The 25405-nt window shown below is 34.7% G+C and overlaps 7 protein-coding genes across 16 annotated transcripts; 4 read left to right on the top strand and 3 right to left on the bottom strand.

The window, feature by feature from the left end:
* The first annotated feature begins 395 nt into the window (after positions 1–395).
* Positions 396–4522, top strand: LOC126850472 (protein PTCD3 homolog, mitochondrial). Its single transcript, XM_050593527.1, has 10 exons — positions 396–523; positions 838–949; positions 1039–1236; positions 1375–1628; positions 1771–1879; positions 2042–2372; positions 2462–2667; positions 2986–3324; positions 3642–3860; positions 3936–4522. The coding sequence occupies exons 1-10, from the start codon at positions 492–494 to the stop codon at positions 4092–4094; spliced, it is 1959 nt and encodes a 652-aa protein (XP_050449484.1). The 5' UTR covers positions 396–491; the 3' UTR covers positions 4095–4522.
* A 1-nt stretch (position 4523) lies between these two features.
* On the top strand, positions 4524–7566 carry LOC126850473 (uncharacterized). The gene is given in 5 exon segments (XM_050593528.1): positions 4524–4713; positions 4716–5280; positions 5524–5854; positions 6590–6795; positions 7036–7566. Coding segments are annotated over 5 exon segments (1395 nt in total). The 5' UTR covers positions 4524–4658; the 3' UTR covers positions 7274–7566.
* On the bottom strand, positions 5843–12757 carry LOC126850471 (SWI/SNF complex subunit SMARCC2). Its single transcript, XM_050593525.1, has 11 exons — positions 12318–12757; positions 11701–11820; positions 11503–11616; positions 10983–11347; positions 10598–10822; positions 10230–10519; positions 9714–10023; positions 8820–9574; positions 8386–8687; positions 7802–8273; positions 5843–6779 (listed from the first exon to the last, which is right to left on the bottom strand). Exons 1-10 carry the CDS (start codon positions 12432–12434, stop codon positions 7809–7811), a joined length of 3063 nt encoding a protein of 1020 aa, XP_050449482.1. The 5' UTR covers positions 12435–12757; the 3' UTR covers positions 5843–6779; positions 7802–7808.
* Positions 12758–14621: 1864 nt separating this feature from the next.
* Positions 14622–18194, top strand: LOC126850477 (chromosomal protein D1). 6 transcript variants are annotated; one of them, XM_050593541.1, is made up of 3 exons: positions 14622–14748; positions 16868–17110; positions 17265–18194. In XM_050593541.1, the coding sequence occupies exons 2-3, from the start codon at positions 16889–16891 to the stop codon at positions 17394–17396; spliced, it is 354 nt and encodes a 117-aa protein (XP_050449498.1). In that variant the 5' UTR covers positions 14622–14748; positions 16868–16888; the 3' UTR covers positions 17397–18194. The 6 variants fall into 6 exon arrangements, with proteins under 6 accessions (XP_050449498.1, XP_050449496.1, XP_050449495.1 ...); XM_050593539.1 differs by lacking the exon at positions 14622–14748 and adding an exon at positions 14784–14947; XM_050593538.1 differs by lacking the exon at positions 14622–14748 and adding an exon at positions 15025–15431.
* On the bottom strand, positions 16477–20818 carry LOC126850475 (uncharacterized). Of its 4 annotated transcripts, none has more exons than XM_050593530.1 (4): positions 20431–20818; positions 19563–20317; positions 19009–19156; positions 16477–16809 (listed from the first exon to the last, which is right to left on the bottom strand). In XM_050593530.1, exons 2-4 carry the CDS (start codon positions 19944–19946, stop codon positions 16718–16720), a joined length of 624 nt encoding a protein of 207 aa, XP_050449487.1. In that variant the 5' UTR covers positions 19947–20317; positions 20431–20818; the 3' UTR covers positions 16477–16717. The 4 variants fall into 4 exon arrangements, with proteins under 4 accessions (XP_050449487.1, XP_050449490.1, XP_050449489.1 ...); XM_050593533.1 differs by having other exon boundaries at positions 19013–19156; positions 19557–20317; positions 20431–20814; XM_050593532.1 differs by lacking the exon at positions 16477–16809 and adding an exon at positions 18686–18943 and having other exon boundaries at positions 19013–19156; positions 20431–20816.
* A 158-nt stretch (positions 20819–20976) lies between these two features.
* LOC126850474 (S-adenosylmethionine mitochondrial carrier protein-like) lies at positions 20977–23190 on the top strand. The gene is made up of 6 exons (XM_050593529.1): positions 20977–21381; positions 21719–21875; positions 21967–22076; positions 22262–22502; positions 22578–22716; positions 22815–23190. The coding sequence occupies exons 1-6, from the start codon at positions 21310–21312 to the stop codon at positions 22924–22926; spliced, it is 831 nt and encodes a 276-aa protein (XP_050449486.1). The 5' UTR covers positions 20977–21309; the 3' UTR covers positions 22927–23190.
* A 353-nt stretch (positions 23191–23543) lies between these two features.
* LOC126850476 (ras-related protein Rab-24-like) lies at positions 23544–25164 on the bottom strand. Of its 2 annotated transcripts, none has more exons than XM_050593536.1 (4): positions 24880–25164; positions 24128–24329; positions 23765–24045; positions 23544–23683 (listed from the first exon to the last, which is right to left on the bottom strand). In XM_050593536.1, exons 2-4 carry the CDS (start codon positions 24223–24225, stop codon positions 23562–23564), a joined length of 501 nt encoding a protein of 166 aa, XP_050449493.1. In that variant the 5' UTR covers positions 24226–24329; positions 24880–25164; the 3' UTR covers positions 23544–23561. The 2 variants fall into 2 exon arrangements, with proteins under 2 accessions (XP_050449493.1, XP_050449491.1); XM_050593534.1 differs by having other exon boundaries at positions 24128–24216; positions 24880–25162.
* Positions 25165–25405: the final 241 nt, after the last annotated feature.

Below are 25405 nucleotides of genomic sequence, written 5' to 3' on the forward strand. Positions count from 1 at the left end.
ACGAATAAATAAACTATATATGTGTTAAAAAGATTGCATGCCAAGCGATATTAGTAAGACAAATTGTTCTAACGATTGTCAAATCATTTCGTTTGTCGATTTGTACGAATTGTATTGTATATACGTACCAATTTGAAATTTCAATCAACAAATTTATATTAATATGTTATCGATAAATTTTTTTACCAATATATACCTAATTGCAACGAAAATGTGTTTATGGCATCAATGAAATATATAAAATATTGCATCTATCTCTGTACAACCCGTTGTATGTCCGTTACTAACCGCCATAACATAATTACGAATGTAGTCCACTTGTCATTACAAATGCTTCCAAATGGACTGCACCGTATAATTCTGCGCACTTCATGCAATATTTAATTCTAATCAAGCTTGACTTAACCTCCAAACTTTCTGTTGTAAAGAGGTTAAGTGAAGGCAAAAAACTTAGGACAAATTAAATTTTCTTATTTAAAAAAAAAACTCGCATGATGAATTCTTTAGCGAGAATTTCACGTAGGTATGTAACAAGTTATAATTTATTCGATTCATATACATATATTATCTTTTTCGAATAAAATCTAAACTTTATCCGGATGTCATTTATCAAATCGATAGCACGACAAACAATTTATTATTTTTGAAACAAAATAGATTTATTAATTTAGATTACCGCACATAATTTACTTAATTTTCATTTAAGTGGGAATATTATTTAATTCAATTAAATATTGATGATATATTCAAAAATATATATTTGTTTCTAAAATAATTCTGTTAAAATATTTACGAATGTGTAGAAATAAATTTTATTTATACTTTACATATTTACAGAAAATTATATCAGGAGCTGATAATACGGCTGCAATCAACGACCACATCATCCTTGTCCTCGGATATTCATATTCCAAACAGGATAGAACGTGGTCCAACAGATATTTTAAAAGTAAATAAAATTATTATATCTTATTTTATTATTGAAATTATAAAAATTACTTATATAATGTTTCCACAAATATATGATTTAATTTTTAGGCTCTTGAAAGTACAATATCCAGAGATTATACAGCTCCACATTATAAATTTCATGATGATCCTTACTTGATGCCACTATCAAAAACACAGATTCGCAATTTTGCCTTAGCAAAAGAGTCTGGAAAGAAAGCTGCAATGTGGATTCGGGATGAACATCGTGACTTGTTCCAACACAAAGTAGCAGATCCTGAAATCAAAGTAATATGTTAAAAATGATTTCATTATTCTAACATAGTACATTTATAATCTGATTGTCAATTTTTATAATATTCTACATTTATCTATATAATAAATACAATATTGAATTCATATAATGGTAAAACGTGCTGTCTATAGGCATTTGTGTCACCTCCTATTTATACAGAAGAGAGTAAAGTAACAGAAGAAACATTATTATATGAGATATCAAATGGTCATGTTTCCAATTCTGTTCTGATATACAATTTACTACAAGGCGAAGTGACAATACCGACAAAGCAAGCTCTTCTGGAATTATTGTGTTTTTATAATCATAATGAAGCCACCAACACAGAATTACTGGAAAGTCGCTGGTTTCAGATTGGCGAGAAACGCATCAAGAATACATGGATGTGAGTTTAAGGAAATTAAATATATATACATTATCCTTTTCAAATATACAATAGATATATATTATATACAATAAATACATCATTACAATATGTGTGTGTTGGCTTCAAATTATATTTTTGTATTTTTTCATGATTTTTGCAGAAGTCATCCAGAAATTGATATATTATTCAAATTTTTAAAGGAACAAGAACCTGCAGTAGCAGCTGCTGCGTATAATGCAATCATATGTGGCTGTGCTAAATACTTCAATGTAAGATATCTAGCTCATTTTGAATCAATCATAATTACGATTATTTTAAATCATAAGACCGCTTAATTAAAAGACCAACTTAATTAAAATTAATATATATTTGAATTATAGAAATGATGTATTGTATATATAGATTTACTAAAAAGATTTTTGTTTGTTTAGGCGGATAAGGTTTGGTATATGTATTCGGAATGTCAGAAAAATAATATACCATTATCTATTGATGCATATAATGGTATAATATCGATGGTACCAATGTTAACAGAGGATAAAGCAAGAGCACTAATAGCAGATATATATAAAGCAATAGCATCAAATGGGATCATTCCAAATATTCATACATTTAATGCTGTTCTGAACGTAGCGTCTACGTTCAGAAACAAACAAGTAGCTCTCGATTTAACACGCAACGTATTCGCTGATATTGCAAAATTAAAATTAAAGCCGTCATTAACTACGTATTATTATACACTGCGAATTTTAAGTAAATTCGGTAACTATGTGATGCATATTTTTATTTCGCGAAACGATTTCACGTTGCAAATCGAGCTCATCAGCTCATAAGCTTATTCGATGAAACAGGTGATGCGGCCTACAAGACTTTTATGATGATCTTGAAATCCTTGAAGGGGGAGACTCTTACCATCCAAGATGCAAGAGACTTAAATTTCTTCGTTGTCGCAATGGAAATGGCTTCCAAACAGTTTTGCGAACGTCAAGCGGGCGAAATGGTCAATGAGCTTCTTCTCTCTGGTGAAAATTATAAATTCATCGGCGACAGCTACAAAGTAAGTATTCTGAAATAGATCCGCACAATAAATAGTTTCTCCAAAACTGAGCATATCCAAAACACTACATAATATAAAAACTTATATATTATAATTAACTTATATATTGTATTTACATACGATAAAATAATATATATGTTGTACATAAAATATATATATATATATATATATACATATATCGCATTCTTTAAAAAAAAATTTTAATTTTAATGAATTCTTTAAATAGCATTATTTAGGTAGAATTTATGATATTTGATTATATATATATAACATATACTTTATATATTATATGCATATTTATTATAACTATTATTTTAGGAAAATTTATACTATCGAGCGTATATGGAATTAATATTGGCGACAGAAGAATTTGAAACATTTTTCAAAATCTATAGCAAGCTTGTACCACACGTAACGATACCGGAACCTGCTGTGATGAAGGCTATATTAGAAGCTGTTCAATTATATCCTGCGGAGACCGTCACGCAATATATACCAAAACTCTGGTCGCACATGGTCATGTTCGATCATTTGGACAGGGAAGGTTTATTGGAGAATATATTGCACTTGATGAGCGTACATTGTAAACCCGTGTCCGATTCGCCACTGAACGCGCAATTCGCGGAGATCGCACTCACTATCTGGGATCATATACAAGTAATTGAAATCAATTTTGTTAATAATATAGGATGTCCTCTAATTCGCATTAATAACAGATTTTTCGATTAATTTTTCTTTAACGAGTATGTCGGGACATTAATATCTTTTGAATTATAATAAAATTATTGCTTCTTTCAATCAATTTCAAGTAGTTTCGTCTTAATAGAATTTTAATTTGAGGCTTAGTTGTGAAGAAATAGATTGTCGAAAAACAGAAAAGATAAATAAAATTAAATTTGCAAATTATATGAATTGTATCTTCGTAATAAGATATGTTGAAATAATATCTTAATAATATCATTTCTTATCAATAGACTCAAAATACTAAAAGGATACAGCATATTATGATGTCCAATACAATAGTGGGCAATATCATAGTGCTACTTGTACGAGGAGATAATTTCGACAAAGCGATGGAAGTTTTATCATTGTTAATTGAATCGCCGCATTTGGTAATCGGTACCATTATGGTTGATCATGTACGCGAGATATTTGAGCTATGTTTAGCGCAAGCGCATGTGCCGGCAATTTTCGTAAGTATATATTCTTTTTTTATTTAGTTATTAACCGATTTATACTATATTAATGTGTTGCATCTATACTTCCAGAATCTCCTAGAATATGTTATTTCTAACGATCTAGAAGGATCCGGAGAAATGGCTAAAAAATTACAAAAAACTGTACCTCTCACGCCCGCTCAGAAAAACATATTAATTAGCTTAGTGGGTAATGACGTTCTCGAATTACAGTTCTCCGATGAGAATTAAATGAAGCACAAAGTATACATTTGCAATCCTTGATTGCAATTTTATATAGTTAATATGACGATAGCACAGTGTATAGAAATGAATGGAAAAACATTTCAGAGATCAAAAATTATAACAAGAAAATATCACTATGATATAAATATATCTTACTGAGATATAAGAAAATATGTCTTTTTTTTCAACGTAATTACTATCGTTCCCTGGATCGATATACTGTTACTTAATGCAAATATATAAAATTTGTTTTTAAGAATGTTTATGTATTATAAATACTCTTTATACGAAACTGTAATATGTATTTATATCATTCGAGAGAAAACTTACTTGACAGAGAGCTTTTTGGATTATTATTATTCCGTACCGCGTCGCGCTTTGAAGAATTAAACGGAGAACCTTTAACGACCAGGCCTATGATTGACATGTATCAATGTCCTTGTCTCTTAAGAGTAGGGGCACAAATCATTAATAAATTAAGTCGGTTATAGTGGGAGATGGAAGCCCTCGCTCAAATACTCATTTCCTGCATCAGACGGCTCAGTTCTTCAGTCCACTGTAAAGTGTAGAATGTTAAAGTTAGTTCTATCCGGAAAAATCAAGAAGGTATCGTCGGGATTATCGTCATAGAGATAGAAATTTCCGACAGATTTCTCAGAATAATGGATAGCGGCGGTGACGGTAGCAATAAACTCACGCTTGACGATGTGCGCGAGTTAATTATCAAAAATATCGAGTCCGATGTAGAGATTCATAGTTTAGACGAAGAACCAGGATCGGGAAGAGGAGACAATTATACTTCGATGTTATATCGGGTTCGGGCAAAGGGGCGTAAGCTGTTGAAAAAAGAAGAATGGATTAATTACGAATGCGCTATCATTTACAAGATTCTTCCGGAATCTAAGAAACGTCGCGAAGCGTTTAAGAGCGAATTATTATTCAGAAACGAAGTCGTGTTCTACAAGCATGTGTGGCCTGCATTGAACAGCCTCCAATCAAATGATAGACGGGTGTTCAGTGGGGTACCCAAAATATACGCCGCTAGAGCCGATCTTATTGCTATGGAGGATTTGAGGGAGAGAGGCTTCAAGATGGTAGATAGACGAAAGGGGCTGGAGATAGAAAATTTGAGATACGTGTTAAAGGCTCTAGCGGGATTTCACGCACTTAGCTTAACACTAAAGGAATCCAAGTAAGTATGCCTGATTTCTGGAATTATATATTAAAAATCAATAATAATAATAATAATAAATTAGCAAATAATTCAAAATAATTAATCAGGTTTTCGGAGAGATAGAATAAATATGTTTAAGAATCAAGTATTGCGATTAAAAATACAAATGTAAAATATGTATATTAATAAAAAGGGATTAATTCTTTTTTCATTAATAAGCGCAAATTGTTTTGTCTCGTTATCCTCATATACTATTTGAAGGCCAGAGGAATTCGCGAAATTAACAAATCCGGAACATGAAGAAGCTATACGTGAAACATTATTTCGACAAGACAATGAAGATTGGTATCGACAGTATTATCGCGTGGCCGTGAATAACGCTATTAAAATGGTGTCCGAAGCGCTACCTTTGCACATGGATCATAGAAGAGAGGAAATAATGACGAAGCTGCATGCTTTCCTAAATGAAGATGTGTTTTTTCGCACTATGAGCGAATTAGTTTCCACGCAAGGATCTCTCTCCGTGTTTTGTCACGGCGATTGTTGGACCAATAATATTCTTTTTCAGGATGAACCAAACTCAGATACAAAGGTGAATCTTTTATTTTATTACGAAAATGCGAAAAGTGTGCATGCACAGCATATTGCACCCTTGACGTATCTACGACAAAAGATTGCATATATTCAATGAAAGATAACCATTCATCGAGAGAAATGATATTTTGTTTTTACAGATCTTATCTTTGTGCGAGATAACGAGGCGAAAAAATCATTTTGTTCCATACATTTTTATTATATAAATTTATAAGATTCTTATATATATGGTTCAAATGCTTTTTTTCATTTTATGATCTTAAAAGACTCTAGTTTTGCGAAATTGGTCACACCTAGACCCGTGTAGCCGCGTAAAAAATATTCTTGCATTATGTACAATTACAATTAATTAAGATAAATCCCGACGACTTTCAAAAAAATATAACATAAAATTACATCATGTCAAAAAGTATGAAAAAATCAAGAAATAATGTATAATGCGCATTTTACATTCGTTTTAATTTTTAATCATCCTCTTTCCTTATTTAGTTCATTTTCAACTATTTAGTTTCTTCATTTATATTAATTCATAAATAATTTCAGACATCGATTTTAATTAATAGTTTATAAAAAATGAACTACGATATACATTGCAAGAATATCTATTCCGCATTATAAATCGCAGTATAAATCATATTCAAGACTCTGACAGAATGTTGGCTGACACGAGAGTGCGAGGTGCGCCTCACCGCGAAACTTCCTAGACTTAACTTTTAATACTGTGCTTCTGCAGGCCGTTTATCTTGTCGACTTTCAACTGACGCGGGTTGGCTCCCTCGCTCTTGATCTTGCAAACTTGCTATACTGCTGCACAAGTGGTGTTGTTAGGCGGGCTTACATGACACAGCTTCTCCAGCATTATCATTCTCATCTGATGTCTTCCTTGCGTGTCCTCAATCCGAAACAGCCACCAAAAGATCCATCTGTCATATGGAAATTGTAAGTAAAGTTATCGAGTCCTAAAAGCAATAAATATAATCATACAATTCATCACTACTCTTGCACATTTATAAGTAATCAGACTCGTTCAAAGAGCTAAAGTTTCCAAATATTCTTAAACTCATTAAAAGAATGAATATGCAACATAAGAAGCTTTTTTTCAATAATCACGACTTTTAATATAAACTTATAACAGTATTTTAATTAAATCCTTCAATATTATTTATTCAACGATTCCAGATTGAACGAAGAGATGCGAAGATGCGGACGATTCGGATTGGGATTAGCATTGGACATTCTGCCAATTAGTACGTGCGCCAGTCACGAAGCGCCAAATTTGTATGAGACGAGTAGTAGTATAGAAACCAATAGCGAGGAGAAATATGTCACGATAGAAGCACCACCACCCGGAGGTGCCGAGTGTGCTCGACTCATGACTGACTTAGTATTGGAATTAATAGATAACGAGGCTTTATAGATCAAAACATATCGCATTATTCTCGGTAACAGTATATATGGAATAATATGTATTGTTGTATATTATATATGTATATCTTACATTATTTTTATAAACTGCATCATTCTTATGATGCATAATCTCAGAAAAGTAGTACAAAGAAGTATATAAGATTTAAGGTACATGTATACGTGCATGTACATAATAAAAAAAGAACGAAGAGAAATAATTTCTCATCATGTGACCTAATATATGTATATATATCTATATAATAGAAATCCTAAAATATGAAAAATATATTTTTGAGAATTATATATCTATTTTTATCTTGAAACACATTAAAAGTTTTTGAAAGGATATAAAAGATATGATAATGACTAAGGATATGATAAAAGGGTAATGATTGAGAGATAGGATAATGACTAAGAACATAGAAATAAGAATTGAAAGATAACGCTGTAGAAATTAAATAACATGTCGATTCTTCTGCAAAAGTATGATTATAATAGCATTTACAAGCGATTAATTATTCAAAAGTTTAAGACTCACGAAAGAGTTATGTCTGTTGCGGCGGTGTATGCGGTGGTGGTTGTTGTTGAGATTGAGCCTGCGGACTCGGCGGTTGTTGTTGCTGCTGTTGCGCGCCGGGCGGTTGCCAGGGTGGATGCTGTTGATTTTGTTGTTGCTGCTGCTGTTGTTGTTGCTCCTGAGCCAATCGTTGGTGTGCCTGCTGTCGCGCCCTAAACTCGGCCGCCTTCAACTGTTCCAAATGGAACTGTTGCCGCTCGGTGATAAGCTGCTGCCGCTGATATTCGAGACCTTCGCGCTCACGCTCCATTGTAGTTTCCAATTCCTCGAAATGACGTAATTTGATCTCTAACTTTTTCATCTGCGTCTCAACCAGCAACGCGACCAATGATTTTATCTTGCGTTCCTCCACAGCTGCCAAATGTTTAGCTTTAACAGCTGCGGCCGCAAGCGCTGCTGCCGCAGCGGATTGAAGCTGAGCATCTCTTACAACCTGTACCAAAAATTAAATTTAACATGCGGCATTGTCTAATTGTGTAAAGATTTTAACATTTTTTATAAAATGTGAGTAAATCAATTTTTTTCAAGTTGCCGTGATGACTTACCTTATCCTTCTTTTCTTTCGCTTCCGCAGCCTCTGGATCGGTAGATTTTGCGTCTTCTTCACCCTCTTTCGATTCATCTTCCTTCTTTGTAACGTCTACTTGAGATTGTTCGACATCCATCGCATCTTTAGGTTTCTCTGATTCTTCTTTCTTTGCTTCGGGAGTTGGCACTGCGGAGTGAGGCGAGCTAGCTGCGCCCGTCGTGGGAGTCGTAGCAGATGCAGTTGTGTCATCAGGTGGTTCAGGCGGTCCTGTACCGGCAATGCCTGATTGCGCCAAGCCCGCCGCTGGATCAAATTTACCTATTTAAAAATATATAAAAAATAATATATTTATTCATTATACATATGTATTGGATAAAACTATTATTTACATTTTCTTAAAGAATAAAGTAGATTTAGACATGATATACGGTCAAAGTAAAATAAAATTACCGTCCGAGTTTGCGCTTGCTTGAACGTTTCTTAAATGTTGATCCAACAACGCAGCCGGTACTTGATCCTTTATCGCAGCAAACTCCTCCATGGCGGCTTTTGCCGCGCTTGCTGCTACCCTAGGATCAACGACCGATGCAAGGAAAGCAACCGTGCTCATGACAGGGTTACCAGCTTTCGAAAAGGGTACTGGTTGGTAAGCCAGAGGTCCTAATCCTTCAGGTCCACCTTCCTCCAGATACGGATCCTCTATAGGTAAACGTAAGAAGTGCAAGATACACTCATCCTGTGTTCTCGAACCCACATGTTCGCATACTTTATTCCAATCGTCCTTGTGCAGCTCCAATCCCTCTAACAACAAGAGCGTCTCTTGTTCTGTCCAATCGCGAGTAGCGCCTGCTGCTTGTTTATTCTTCAGAACCGCCGGTTTTCTCGAATACTGATCGATCTTCAGACCAAAATTCGCCATCGCGCCCGCCGCAACTTTTTCCTCTGGGCCCGTCCCGATCACCACAGGTTTTTTCTCCAAATCAAGCAACATTTTCGCGGCGGACGGTTGTGGCGTTTTCGGTGGATTTGGATTAACTGGTGCTAAACCAGACGGCGTATCTGACAGAACATGGAAGTGCGATGTTGGCGGAGGTCCCATAGGTGTCGGTCTAGATTCTGCGTCTACTTGATAATTGATGAGACCCCATTGCTCTAAGAATGCGTGCACACGCATAATCGCACATACGTCTCCGGCCAAATTCCGCCTGTAAAAATACATATATATGTAAAAAGAGGAAAGTTTTCTTCTTTTTTATTTACCGATAAAATGATATATTATATTATAATGAAGTAAATATTATATTGATGTAAATTAGGTATATATATCAGGTTGATATACGTCACCTGCAAGCGGTCGATGTAATATATTCCGTTGGATTTAGTCGATAGGTATCAATCATAAAATTCCTATATGCAAGATAGATTTCTGGAGTTTTGGATTTATTTTTACCATTAAAAAATTCCGATAGAGCTCTCTTCTCGATAGTATGAATCGAGTTATAATCGAACCAGGCAGAGTAGCTAGGAACAACAATGTGATGCGTTTGCTCTGTCACATTATCTTCCGGTTCATCACCTTTTCCACCTTCACCCCTTTCTTTACTAGTATCTCTTTCTTCTCTGTCTTGGCCACCTTGAGAACTACCTTTGTCCCCTATGCAATATTAATAGATTTTCAAAGTTTCAAGTAAAATTCAAAATTTGTTAAATTAACAAATAACTCAAAAACATTTCTCCGTGAATTATTGATTTATATTTATATTTATATATTGTCAGCATTATAATAAATTAACATATAACATTAAATTATTACATTAAATTACAAATTTGAATTTAATTATCAAGATTTTTTTTATGTACCTTCCATTTGTTCATCAAGGTCGGTCAAATTTCCGGATTTAAGAGGTTGAAGCTCACTGTCTTGCTTCTTACTACCAGTAGATGCCAAAGTAGAATTTCCTGTTGTTGAGTTACCCTGGCCTGTAATTGGTAAATTCGTGGGTGTAGCAACTACTTCGACGATGCGAGGCTCGGCGGGCGGATCCTCCATTCCCTGAGTTAGATCTTCCTCTTCCTCGCCGCCGCGTGATTTTTTCGGAGCTGTTACCGATGACGCGGACGCACTTTGTATACCCGATGGTGCTCTGCTACTGTAAGCAACAATGCAAAATCGAAAGTGACAACAAGTTCTTTTCAAGATTTAAATTTGTTATCAAAACTTTTCATACCTCTTACGTTTCCCGAGTTTCGGAGGTGGGCTAGGTGATCGTTTTCTCTTAGGTTTCTTTGCAGGTGGCGGATGAGACGGTTGTGCCATCAAATCTTCTACAGAAAGTCTATACTTGTGTACTCTCTTCTGACCATTGTCATCCACCTCATAATCTTCCTCATTCATCCACTCGTTATATTGATCCAAGTCTAAAGCCCATGTAGCCGATACTTTGTACACTGATCTGTAGAGAATAATTTACAAAATCTTTTTATTTAACAATATATAAATTAAACGATAAAAATACATTTAAAAAAATACATTTTATTATCAGTACTTCAAACTTAACAATGTCAAAATGTAATTTGTAATTTTTAAGTTTTTAAATAATTAGGTTTAAATACCTTGAATTTGTATTTGTATAAGTTCCTTCAGGATAATCCCATGGAAGATCCAGTGTTGACCACGAATCATAACTGTCTGGAAAATAGTACCAATGAATTAGAACCGATCTCTCGCGTCTCATACAAGGACGTGCATATTCTTCTTCCATTGGATCCACTGGAGGATAAATAATGTGAGTAGCATCTGCTTCATTTTCAACGATGGTGCCCTGATGCTTTCTAACTACTTCCTTGACTTTTGTAGCTGTGTTCTTATCAACATCCGATCTCACGTAAACATTCGGTACAGTCATACATCTATTCTGTATCAAGACACGTTCCGCTGCCATCAGCATATCTACTGTACGATCCATACGTGATCCTGACTGTAATAACAGTTTTTGAATTATTTTATATATTTTCAAATTCTATCTATTTATAAAATTCTTATATAAAAAACAATAATACAAAAATTTCAATAGAGAATAATTGTATTTAAAAAAGTATATATTTAGAAAAAAAAAGTATAAAGAAAAATTACTTTTCCACCAGGAAAATCGAATCGCCGCCATCCTTGCTCCTGCTTAAAACGATATGCGGTAGCTAATATATGACACACACCACCACCAGGTTTAAAATCTAAGAAACATTTCATCTGCAAAAATTAAATTATCAATTTAAGAATATAATACACATAGAATATTACTTTTATTACATAAATATATAATATTTCACATACTGGAAGCCTAGTCATAGGTGGCTTTGATACATTTTTCCCTAAATTATCTTCCTGGAATTGCAAAAGTTGTACCACCAATGTGGCTAAACTCTTATTAGTGGGCGGATCCGTTTGCACATACTATGGAAGAAAAATTTTTTTTTAATAAATACAATACATTTATAAAATTATAAAAGAATCAAACATCAACTTTGCTCGCAGCCAATGTAGGTTAACAAAAACATCGTTTTATGTTACTCCAATTAGCTTTTATAACAATAATTTGATTCTCTCTTTAACATTACGCCAATTTCCCCTTTACTTTTTGTATATTCATTATATGAAATGAGATATGCAATAAATTAATGCGATCAATTAATTCCATGACGATAATTACACAGTCATCAAGAGGACTCTCGCATATGCATTAATACGATACGAGTTATATCGGCGCATTGTGAAAATTCTCGCGAGATTCTTTGAAGAAACTCACATTTCAATTGCACGCACCGATTAACGCAAAAATCGCGATCAACGAGAAAACGTATGTCGAGAAAAAGAGAAAAAGAGAAAGAGAGAGAGAAAAAGCCGCGACGAGTTTCTGACGCCGGGTCCATGTTCGCACGAAACGAACGTACCTTCTTGCAATTCTTGAGAAGCCACTGTTTGACACCGTCAAGCTGAGTGAGAACTTCCTGTGCCTCGAAGAATTTGGCGTTGGGTCCGCCGTCCTTTTTCGGACCTAACGACAGCATCTCTCATAGATTTTCGACGACGAAACTCGACGAAAGTGATCGGGAAGTAACGCGCTAAGCGCAAACATGACACGCCTCTGAAGTTGGCTGTGCTTGTTTGTCGGGCGCAAGTTTACCTTAGCGAAAACACGTGTCACTATATATATAACGGAATGTATCGTATATCCGACAGAGAAATACGAAATTTTATTGCCACTCGCGCGATTTCACGACGTCAAAAATATAAGAAAATATTAGAAAATGTTATTTTGACACGAAGAGAAACGCGATGGTTGATAAACGCGTCCTTAAAACATGGCTGCCATACGAGAAATGTACTGTAAATGCTCGAGAAGTGAATTTCTATTGGCTGCCGTTAACAACAAGAAGAAAAAGAAATTGGGTGGGGGAGATATTGACTGACAGTGCTGCCCCCATACACAGTGCTTCCGGAATCTTTTAGGGATATTCTTGGAAACGGGAGAGAGATGTGTTGGTATCAATGCATAAGTAATTTGCAACATGATGCATAATCCACGTCGAAAAGTTTGTTCGCGTCACGATCAATCTGTTCGAGAGGTGTCCAACTGTCACGGCAGGAAATGTCAGCCAACCTTGAGAATAACGAAGTCTATTTTTAATTATCTATTATAGTTTTATATAGTTTTTCCGTTCGTTTTATGTCGTGTCAAAGATAGTCGGAAAATATTGGATCGATATTACACGTTTGTGTTTGCGTCACGTATCGTAAACGTTTTCCGCACTTTTTGTTCTCGAATGGAGAGATGTGGATGAGATATACGCCGCGTAGCGTGAAAGGTGTAAACAGAGTGTATAAAGTACATATAAACTCATCAGTGTCTGATAGCTTCGATATCGATATTGCATTAAACGTGTTATATAAATTTTTCTCCATCAATGTCAAAAAGCTAATTGTTTCTATTCAACATTATTTTTTTTATATCGTCTTGTAATAATGTCCTTGATTACGATTATACAATTTGTCATTAATTAGGCGCCATATTAGTTATCCGACTTCTCTGCTTTTGTATTATGTATGCGTTTTATCGGATATGTGGGAGGTCTTAAATAGAAATATATATTCGACTATTTGTAGGTTATTCTATATTTCGTGTCTTTTACGTACTTGTGTATCAAAAAAGGCGAAAGGGTGAGAATCCTATGTACGATCGATATTGAGTAAAAATATATTTTGGTTTTAATTACAAAATATATGAATTAAAATATCGACAGATGTTCAATGGAAGTGGTATTTTCCATTGCAGACACTTGGATAAATCGATGATTAAGCTCTGTATAATTGAGAAAATATAAATAAAATAAATTATTCATTGTTTGATTATTCTCGAATAAATAATATCGCAATCAATTTTGAATAATAATGTTCGAGTTAGAGGGATAATGGCGGAAATTTCGTTACAACTTCCGCCATCGTAAGACTCGTCTGTAAAATGCAATAATATAAACTTGCATAAATCTGATATATATATATATATATATATATATATATATATATATATATATATATATATACATATATATATCGTATTGGTTCACGGCTGAAATTATGTCAACTACATTGACGAAATTTAAAGTCCTGACAGTAGTCGAAAATACATGTAAATCGAAGACCGCGAGGTCAACGTCCTCCACTGCTTATAACCGGCTCGTAACTATTCGACATTCATCGTGTATATACATGTGTGATTTTTTTCTTTTGCATAACCCTGCACACACGCACACATATATATACACACACGTGCATTGTGAAAAAACCGTACAGATTATTATTAATATCAACATCTCGCTTTTTTTTGGTTCTTGATATTTATCGAGAAAATATCAATGACATTTTTTTTTACCTAATACATCTATCGACGTAAGACGATGATGGGCATCCCTCGAATACAGTACGCAACAATACGTGCAATAGACGTCCGCCATTGCTCCCGTTCGCGCCAAATCGCCGATCGCGCTCGATCCCGCGCGCCAAATTCCTGGCGCGAAAGATCCAGGCTGCTCCTTCTCCTCCTCTCCCGCTCGTCGAAAAAGAGAAAGAAAAAAGATGAAGCGAGGAGGGAAAGAGATGCTGAGAGTGCGAACGCGAGCCGCGTCGCGATATCCGGCTCCGGCTCTCGCGAGACAAAAGGACGATTTTTCGATACCGGCGATACGCGGGTGATCTTTTGGCGGGAATTCGTTGGCGCGCTCCGATCCGACGCTTTAGTGGGGGAGAGGCGCTTAGGATGGCTCGACGAATCACGTCACAGTACATCGTCGTCGGTCAGTTGCGCGGCTACGTTACATTCTCTCGGTAAGTTAACTTCATATACGTGCGTGTGTGTGTGTCATGTAAATCATAAGCGTATGTATATCGACGACGACTCGACTTAACGACGAACCGCCGCCCCCCGACGCAAGAGAGAAGGAGAGAAATTCTCTCCTCGCTCGAGAAACGGAGTAGCGCACCGGTGCCGGCCGGCCCAGCGTCATCAGAGGCAAGAGTGGTGGTTGTGAGTATTCGGCGGGGCGTATGAGTGTTGTGTGCATGTGTGTGTACGCGCGCGCTTGATGGCGGAGAGAGAAAGAGAGAGAAAGAGAGAGCACAGCGGCGCCTACTAATATACGACGATACGGCGGCGAAGCGAGCGAGTCGGGAAGCGTGCCGAGTGCACCACATAACGCGAGTAGGCGAGTGAGAGCGAGTGGTATAGGCGAGATTGGTGCGTTTGTGAAGAGCACAGCATCCCGCGCGATACGATACGATACGGTACAGTACAGTACAGTACAGTACGATACGGAACGGTGTAGGACGCAACGCGAGGCGACGTGACGTGACCGCGAGATACCCGCCACCGCCACCGCCGCCGCCGCTGCCGCCGCCGCCGCCGCCACGCCACGACGCGTGCAACCAACCGGCGACGCAAAGGAGCCGCGATATCACCCTTTGTTCTTCGCGGAGAGGAGTAGTGTGTACGCGATATTTTCTTCGTTGACGTGAGTGAGGTGAGTGTGACGTGTGTACAACGTATTTTTCTTTCGCGCCTCCCTCGAGTGAAATTTATTAACGGAACACGGCCGCCGTATATTTATTCGGGCGATAAGCGCGCGCGACGGAAAAGTCCGGCTCCGTGACGGATCTTTTCGCGCGTTCCACGACTGCGTCGGGTCGTTACTTGCAGAGATATCGGCGGAGGTAGCGGGGCTCGATGCGCGCCTTCCCACCGATTGGGAGAGACGCTGCGGAGGCCACACGCACACGACTCGCGACGCCATGATTCGCGCCTCTCTCATGGCGTCCCCGGCGAGCGCGAGCCGACGCGAACGTCACGTCGTCGTGGGTTTTCCGGTGTTTTGCCGTGCGAGGTGACGATAACGCGGGCGCGAAAAATTCGAGAAAAAATCGCCGATCACAACGGGCGCGTTTTCGTCGCGGGAAACGCGCAGACGTTTGCGCGTGGCGCGAACGCCGAGTCGTTACAGGCTCGATGTGGCCGTTTGCAAATTTTGAAAATGGCGGGCGCGGAACTTTTGGGGAGAGGACAGAGCCATCGCGCGACGCCGTTGCCTCTCGACGTGTTGCTACGATATTCACGTCGGTCGCGATTCATCCGTTCGATCTGTGAAATTTTATTCGTCGAAAGACGAGTAATCTCACGGGACGAATAATTAATTATTAGACCGTGAGTGTAAATCATATCTTCTCGATCGTATCGCCGTGAACGCCATATCATTGCAGCTACGAAGACCGTTTTTACAACGCAAATTATGCGTACGCGCGCCGCCCGTAAACTTACGAGACGCGCAATTGATAGTACTGATTTTCGCGGCGAGTTTGCGCATCTCTCTCTCTCTCTATCTCTCTCTCGTCGCGATCCCCGATACTTGGAAGCGCGCGAGAAGAAAATATCGGAAGATCGATAGTCATGTTTGCTTTTTTTTATTTTGTTTTCTGTTTTTCTGAGATTCGAGACTCATTATCTGTCGTAATTCAATAACAGCGATACACGATTTTTTCTCAGTTCTCACATATAAGGTTAATGTATCTTTAAAGATACACTCACATTTTACATATATTTATGTCGTATATTTATATGTACGTATATATGTGTGTGTGTGTGTGTGTGTGTAATACAGTTGCACAATATATTTGCTACTATATTTTTCATTTATTTTTTTTATCAATGTATGGCACTAGTTTTGCAAGTTGAAGAATTATCTGCGAATAAAGGACATATTTTTCAGTATCTTATTGGAAAATATTAAATAATGTACTATTTTTTTCACATAAACCACACAATATACATATATATAGGCAGATGATTCAGAATTCCTCTACTTTTTTCATAGTTTATCTTATTGGAGATGATACAATCTGAAAAGAGAAAAAAAACATTATATGAGATAATCAATATTATTCTTATTTTACACAGGATATTTGAAGGACAATAAATATGTCAGACGACAATTCGCCTGTGGTAGAGGAGCAAAAAAAGAAGAGGGGTAGGCCTGCTAAAGCAGATAAGAATGCAGTTAAAGAACCCAAAAAGAGGGGTAGGCCCGCCGCGGAAAAAAATAATGCGGTACGCCTGGCAAAATCTGATAATGAGGATGACGCGCCACCTGGACCTGTTAAAAAAGGAAGGGGTAGACCTAAGGGCTCCCACAAGAAGAAGGTACATTTAATATCAACATCTGTATAATTTGAAAGAATATTAACGCGTGATTTTTTTCATATAATTATTAAAGATACATAATATTACCTGTATATATGTATGCGATAGCAAATGATTATATTATATTTAGAAAAAAATTGTATTAAATTTACAGCAAGGACCACCAAAAGGCACAACTACTTCGCCACGCGGTCGCGGCAGACCGAAAAAGACAGAAGAGAAACCTGAGATCACTGGCGAAGATGAGGATGAACAAGAAGAGGAGGAAGAAGAAGAGGAAAATTGAAGCATCTTCGGATGTAATAGGGGAGGATGAAACTAACACAGCTGACCTATCCTTCGAAGATCTTTAAACAAGTCGTTTTAATTAACGTTAAGTTCTTTCAAACTCTGTGTTTTTTTTATTCTAACTTGGGAATTTTTAAGCAAATGAAGTGGTGGACACTGTTCTATAACTAATTATTGTAATTTTCTAAAAAATTCTATAAAATATGGTGTACATTGCCACGCACTGACAAATTCAAAGAGAAACGTAGGATACAAAAGTTGTGTTACGCCAATTTATTAAGTTCTTTTTATATTTACTTGACATTACTACTATTAATAATTAATGAAATCATACTTTTAAGTGCTAAGTTTACGTGCGTGTAACTTTTTTCAATAGTAAAGGACTGGATTAAAATACAGATCTCAAAAACTTTTTTAATTTACATAAAAAGTGAGATTTGATAAACTTATTAAAAAAAATCTCACAGTATAGATAGTATTGTCACATATTTGCTACCTCCTTTTTCTCCTACATATGTGTATTACAATTCATGAAGCCAAAAGAAAAAAAAAAAAAAGAACTTCATACAATCTAATATTGTAAGAGATAGAGAAAGATTAAAAAAATACTTCTTGTATGTAACATATGCAGGGACTATTCTTTTTTAATTAATAACACTAATATTTGTCGATTAGTGTTCTATTTCTAATTAATACATTTTCTTAATGAGTGTACATTACTGTCGTTTTTGAGGCAAGCATATGTGTGAATGTCAAATTTGTATTAAAGTAAATAAACTCAAAGTACTCTTATTAACTCTGCGTTTATATTTTTCCGAAAATTTAATCTAATTTTGAGAAAAAATTAATTTCTTAATACTTTGTTGCAAAGTTGTAGCGATATTTTTATATGAGCAATGGTATAAAATATAATTAATTTTTAATTATATATATGAAAAATTTCTTTGTTTTTAAAATTTATTTGTATTAAAAAAAGTTCCTTTTAATGATGAGAAAAAACAAAATCTATGAAAATCATATCAAATTGTCATGAAATATGAATATGATTAAAATATGTTACATATAAATAATAGAATTATGAAGAATTTCAAACTTATATATTTTACTGTGAAATAGTTGTGTAAAAGTCAGTGTCTATGTATATAATATTGATTAATACTTTAAAGATTGCAAAAGTATATAATATTTAATGTTGATCAAATGGTTCAATATTGAATAGGATATGTTTGCGATCTAAGTGAGATTGGACTGTAAGAAGTGGTTGAGGAATTGGAATTATTAAATATATTTCTAATATACTATTTTTTAAATAAAACTTTGATTCTTTTAAAGAATTTTTGTATAAGAAAAAATATTGCTTTTAATTTGAAATTCCATTAATGATTAAGAACTTGGTTCATATATAGAATAGTAATAAATATTAAATAAGAAATATCTATGATAGTCAGAGCATAAAAATGATTCAAATGCCATGCAAAAAATGTGCTATTAATGACCACTGAACAGTTCTGCATTCTCTTCTGTATCCATGGATTGGTATCCTTGCTGTAAAATTAATCAATTCTTATTTTCAAAGCACTTGCATAGGTCGCAAGTGAAGATAATCTTACACACTCGTCTCTGATGTGTATTGTAGCATTCGTCCAACAGTTCAGTCTCCCAGTCATCCTCTTCCTCTTCTCCAGGATCAAAGTTGTACATTGGCATGAGTCTATGCCTTAAACGCTCCAACTTGCGCTTCCTCGATATAATTAGTACCTTTAAAGACGGAGTTATAGAAAGTTAAATCACAAGAAATTTTATTTATACCTAACAAAAAAAGCAGGATGTAAAGCTTTGCTAAAGAAAAATGTTTATCGAAATTGTATGGCCGTCTTGCACTTATATATACTTTTTCCATATAAGACAATAAGAGAATTATAATAAAAGAAATTTTAAAACATATGCAGATTTACACAATGATATATCTTTCAGAATAATTTTCAACGATTAGCATTTAGAATGCTGTATGCTTTATATTTTTCTATTACTAGTGCTATGTATTTATAAACAAAAACTGTATGCTTTATATTTTTCTTTTACTAGTGCTATATATTTATAAACAAAAACAGGGCAGGGGAAAAACGTCACAAAGTAATGACAAAAGTGATATCGCTACCCATACCACAGCTGATAGTATAATAACAGAGACGACCACACCAAGTGGCACAAAAATATATTCTACTCCTTCTGGTGGACCAAATTCATCGAAGGATTCTGTTGTTGAAGTGTATATTGTGGTACTTTTCGAAGTATTAAATGGTATCGCTGTAGATCCGGATAGTGTAGTTACAGCGGTTTTAGATAGATTCCATAACTGTTGATTACCCTCATTTTCCTGCGTCAGTTCTATATACGTTGTTGTGGACGTATTCTCGTTGTAGATTGTACTTGCCATGCCTGTTGAGACTGTCCCGAGATCGTTCACCAGTATAGTGTACAAAATAGAGTCAGTAACATCCGTTGCATTGAACTCTCTCATATCATTTGTACCATTATTCTCGTGCATCTTATTATAGGAGGCTTTGTTGTTATTTGTTAAGCTGTTAGAATTAGTCACACCAAACGATCATAGAAAATCTTTACAGATGTGGCACATATTCATAATTTACTCCTGCATTAAGACACATTGTTAGAAAGATCAGTATATATAAGTTTTTTTAAAGTGGTCATGCATAAAATAAGCGTTTGCTCTTCTCGTTACGCTTTGTAATCTTCGGGATTGGTATTATATATATCATTGGACTATCGTATATTGAGATAGATTTACGTACGTTATCTAGATTTTGTGCAAAAATGAATATCACAAGTCGACTATTTTTTTACAAGAAATACTCTGTCAATAGACACGTGTACTCTTAACATATTCCTCGCCAGCACCTGCGATAGCTATTATGATCGCCGTAGATACTCTGTCATACTTTTTTGAATATACATATATATATATATATATATATATATATATATATATATATATATATCGATTTACGCACGTGTTGAAGAAGTGGTCATCAACGTCAATCACTTCCAATCATAGCCGATGATGTTATCAGTTCACACTGCGACGATAGACAGATAACTCGGAGATATCGGCTTTATTATCGTTAAATGACAAGAGATCGCGTCGTTAAATTTTTCATGGCATTCTTGAAGATTGTCAGAGATCAAGCTCCATAGCATCGCATTATATTTTATTTGAATCGATACCCGTATAATCCCCGAGTCGTTCCACTATCGTCTCGGTTGTCGCTGCATCGTTGAACGAGTAGTTTTCGTTAACGTTTCCCCACGTCTCTATCAACGTCGCGCACATCTCGACATCTTGACAATATTTTGTATTTGCACTTGGAGTACCTATGTATTTACTGCTGTTTACTACTGCGACATCGTTTTCGATTTGCGCATGCGCGGGAATTTCTCCGTTTTCCTCTGCCATCTAACGTTTGCGCGCGACAATTATAATGATGGCTTCTTTGGCAGATGATTGGTCGATGCTCTTTTTTTAAATGCACCTTCAGTTTAAAGGCTAGGATAGTTGTAGAGGTTAGGTTTGATTCGAAGAAGCAGACGACGAATTGATCACGTAATACATGTACATAAAACACGTGTTTTCTCGCCGGCTTACATCATTCATTGTGCCATCATGAACGGTATAGATTTCGAAGGCCACGTACGATCCAAAATATTCAATATTTTATAATAAATGTATCGATCGTCATGATTGTGTGGGAAGTTTTGTAGGCCGAAAGATTTTGACGCGGAAAGTAGTCTTTTTGATTAGAGGCCACTTTTCTCCTTATCAGCTCGATGACGCTTCTTGAAATCCGTCTGATCGGATCGGACGCCGAAATAGAGTATTACGTGGAGCAGATATGTTTCACGAGCAAGAGAGTTCTGCTGAAAATTTCTCCAGTAAGGGAGATACCTTACTTACATCGTTTATCGTAAGTGTCATTTCGTTAATTACTGGCTGTCTATAATTATAAGTCGATGCTTTACTTTCTCTCATGCTAATATCGTACACTGTTTTATTTATCAGATGTAAACCTCGCCGATAAATTTTATACATTCATTATACACTTTGTAAACAAATTTTTATGAATTAAGCAAGTCATAAATTTTTTTCTTGTGTCATAAATAATTTTATGCAGATGTCACTTATGTTATTAAATTTTAAAATTTTATAATTCTCATTCTATTGATTTATATTAATATATGTGGTAAACAAAAATTCTAAAACAAAAGTCAGTTTGATTTCATCAAAAAATAATCTGACGTCAGTCAGGTGCTCTTGCAGGAATTGTTTGTGACGTGACGCTTTTTCCATTGGACACCCTTAAAACACGATTACAAAGTCAGCATGGATTTTTCCAATCTGGTGGTTTTAAGCATCTATACAAAGGTGTAGGACCTGTGATATTAGGTTCTGCTCCCTCAGGTATAGCTTGATGCTAAAATATATAATGATGTGCATTGAAACAGAAACAATATTTTATTTGTTTAAGTAAATGAACATTGTTATATTGTAGCTGCTATCTTTTTTATCACTTATGATGGAATAAAACAGTCTACACAACCATATATACCAAATCAGTATCACTCTTTTATACACATGGCTGCAGCATCATCTTCTGAAGTAGTAAGTAATTGCAGTATTAATCATTGGCTAGTAATACAATTGGAAAATTTAAATACATTAAAGCTTTGCAATAGCATATAATGACACAAATATGTATTATTATAAATAATATTTTATACAAATTGTATAATTTTAAAAATATTACACAAATGTGTATTGAGTATTGCTCAACTTTTCATGAATAGACTGCCTGCTTGGTCCGGGTACCAGTGGAGGTAATTAAACAAAGAAAACAAGCGCTCCTGGCCGACTCGCATCGATTAGGATTAAGAACATTGTATCGTGGTTATGGAAGTACCGTTCTCCGGGATTTGCCATTTGGTGTGATTCAAATGCCATTGTGGGAATATTTTAAACTTTGGTGGACCCAACAAATACATCGAGATTGCACACCCCTGGAGGGTGCCACATGTGGTGCTGCGTCAGGTAATGACTCGAATCACATATTATTTATGGTGAAATAATTTTTTTATGAGCTGTTGTTATTTAAACATTTCTCAGTTGCTATATCAGCTGCTATAACGACGCCGTTAGATGTCGCAAAGACTAGAATTATGTTGTCCAGTACTTCGGCAGAAAAAGAAGAAGTTAAAATATCTACAATGTTAAAAGATGTTTACAGAGATCATGGTATTAAAGGGTAAGGATTGAGTAAAATATATATTTCTCAATCTCTAATTCTTAATATAAATTTTTATTTCCATTGTTTTAACAAGGTCATTTTTTTTTTTTTTTTAGGCTGTTTGCTGGTTTTCTTCCGAGAGTAACTGGTTTTACTATTGGTGGTTTTATATTCTTTGGCGTTTATGAGCAAGCTAGAGAATTTTGTTTATCTCACTTTTCAAAGTAGTCACTGATAGATTAACAAATTTTAAAAAGTAATATATTGAAGCTCTAATAAATTTTGTGAATACATTCTAGCAATTGAGCTTATTTTCTTACTCAACAACATTTGCTGGAATCAATTTTAAAAGATTAATTACAAATTAATAAAATTGATCAAAATAAAAAAAAATATTTTTTAATTTAATTATTATTCTAATACTGTCTAGCAAAATTAAAGTTTAAATCTTTTAATTATAAGAGATAATAGAAATATGATTATGAGCAATCAAATATCACTTTTGATGATAAAGAGATTAATCTTAAACTAAATGATTAAGAATCACATATGTTTAAGAATATTTCTCAATTATATATTGTGTAGCACTTTAATTATACAACACATACACATATCTTACACATCTTTTTAAATTTACTGTTCGTTGATAGATTTAATCTAGCTTTGTAAATTTGCATTATACTATGCTAATAATTAGCAACATTGCGATACAAAATTCTATGCTATTGAAAATTACTGAACGAAACAATATCACATTGGTCTTTAACATTTACATTATAAAAAATATATAGAATATATATATCAGCTAAATTATTTGATAAAAAAAATCGTACAAGAATAGAATATCAATATCAATGATCTTATTAGATCAGTGTACAACAATAGCTTTTCTCAGATTTTCTGGTTAAAACAATTGCTTCTTCCACTTGTTGCAAATTTTCTGGATTGGATACAAAATCCTGTACAATTTCGTGGAACAATTCGTCTGTAAAAGAAAGTCAGAATAAATAAATTTTTTTGCAAATAAGATATAGTATTTACTATTACTAATATGATGCATACTTACCTACATTCTCTCCTGTCTTACTAGATGTTATAAAAAGTTTGGTCTGCGTGCCTTTTGCATATCTTTCTACAGTATTCTGCAAATCTGGATCATCTGATACAAAACCTTCATCACATAAATCTTTTTTAGTAGCACAAAGATATACTTTACAATGTTCCTCGACGTCTCTGAGTTCTCTCACCCAATGCTTCGCTCTTTGGAATGTACTCAACTTAGTAATGTCATAACACACTATAGCAGCCTTTGCACCACGATAATATGTCCTAGTCATTGCATCATATCTAATAATTAGTTATAATAATATTTAGTATGTCATTTTCAAATGTTTAAAAATTTTAGAAAAGAAGAATGATGAATTCATACTTTTCACTGCCCGCAGTATCCCATATTCCCATAACAAGAGACACTCCATTCGCTTGTACTTGCTTCGCTGCAAACACAGTGCCTATTGTCTGCGGCATAATTTCAACTGCATTAATTTGTATGATGCCCTCCCTTCCATTTAGACGATTCTCAGTGTAAATGTTAATATTACTCTATAATTTTCTTTCCATAATGCCATAGACTAAGAAAAACAATGCCTTGTTAGTGCTCACAATTGACTAAGTTTATTCTTCTTAGCATTTTTTGCAATTCTTTTTTCTTTTTTTTTAAGTTTTGATTATATCAATGAAATTAATGGAAAGTATTATATATTGTGACTGTAAAATTTTTTTATTTTCATACACAAAATTTTCCCTTTAATAATATTTCATTTGCGAATTATAATAGCAGAACAAAATATTAAAGAAATTCAAGATATATGACTTATAATTCTTTTCTGAGATATATTAATATGTAAATATCATCGTATGATTGTAACTAAAAACGCCCATTAAAATATATATTATGTATACTTTTCATTAATGTCTTATTTCTTTTTTTCTCGAAAACTTATATAATTTTAAATTCAAGCAAGCTAAAAGGAATAATCCTATCCGGAATGATTCTAAAATAGTTCTAAGGAAAACTATTGTTCTTCTCTTTTCTTTGTTCTAACTATTCTTCCTTTCGAATCGTCTTTTCCATAGATATAGTGTATGCACGTGTAGTAGGATTCTAATCAAAGTACTTACGTTTTGATAGGGTCTGTTGCCGTTAAACGAGTCATGTATGTATCGTTCCATAAGACTTGTTTTTCCCACCGTCGCGTTACCCAACAACACAATTTTTAAATCTACGCGATTCATATTTGATTATCAGCGTTATCATGTATACGAGGTTAGGTGCAAACCCACCCGTATCGATGCTCTGAATGAATGAGAAGCGAGGCCAACTAGGGATGAGAATTTCAATAGAACAAACTCCAAACTCCAAACCACTTAGCAATTGAATGTGATTGGCTCTAAAGAATCGACAAATCAACATCGAGTATTTATATATGTACAAACATATGAAAAGATGTCAAAACATATGAAAAGAAATCCTCTTATTAAAATATTTTATTTTCGTAAATATATATATATATATATATATATATATATATATATATATATATATGCATAATAATTATATTGTTATAATTATTTGCTCGCAGACTAAAAGAATGACTATTATATGTATCATATGTATATCATAGTTATCATATGTATATCTTTTTTA

Source organism: Cataglyphis hispanica, chromosome 6 (assembly GCF_021464435.1).
Source record: "Cataglyphis hispanica isolate Lineage 1 chromosome 6, ULB_Chis1_1.0, whole genome shotgun sequence".
Lineage (NCBI taxonomy): Eukaryota > Metazoa > Arthropoda > Insecta > Hymenoptera > Formicidae > Cataglyphis > Cataglyphis hispanica.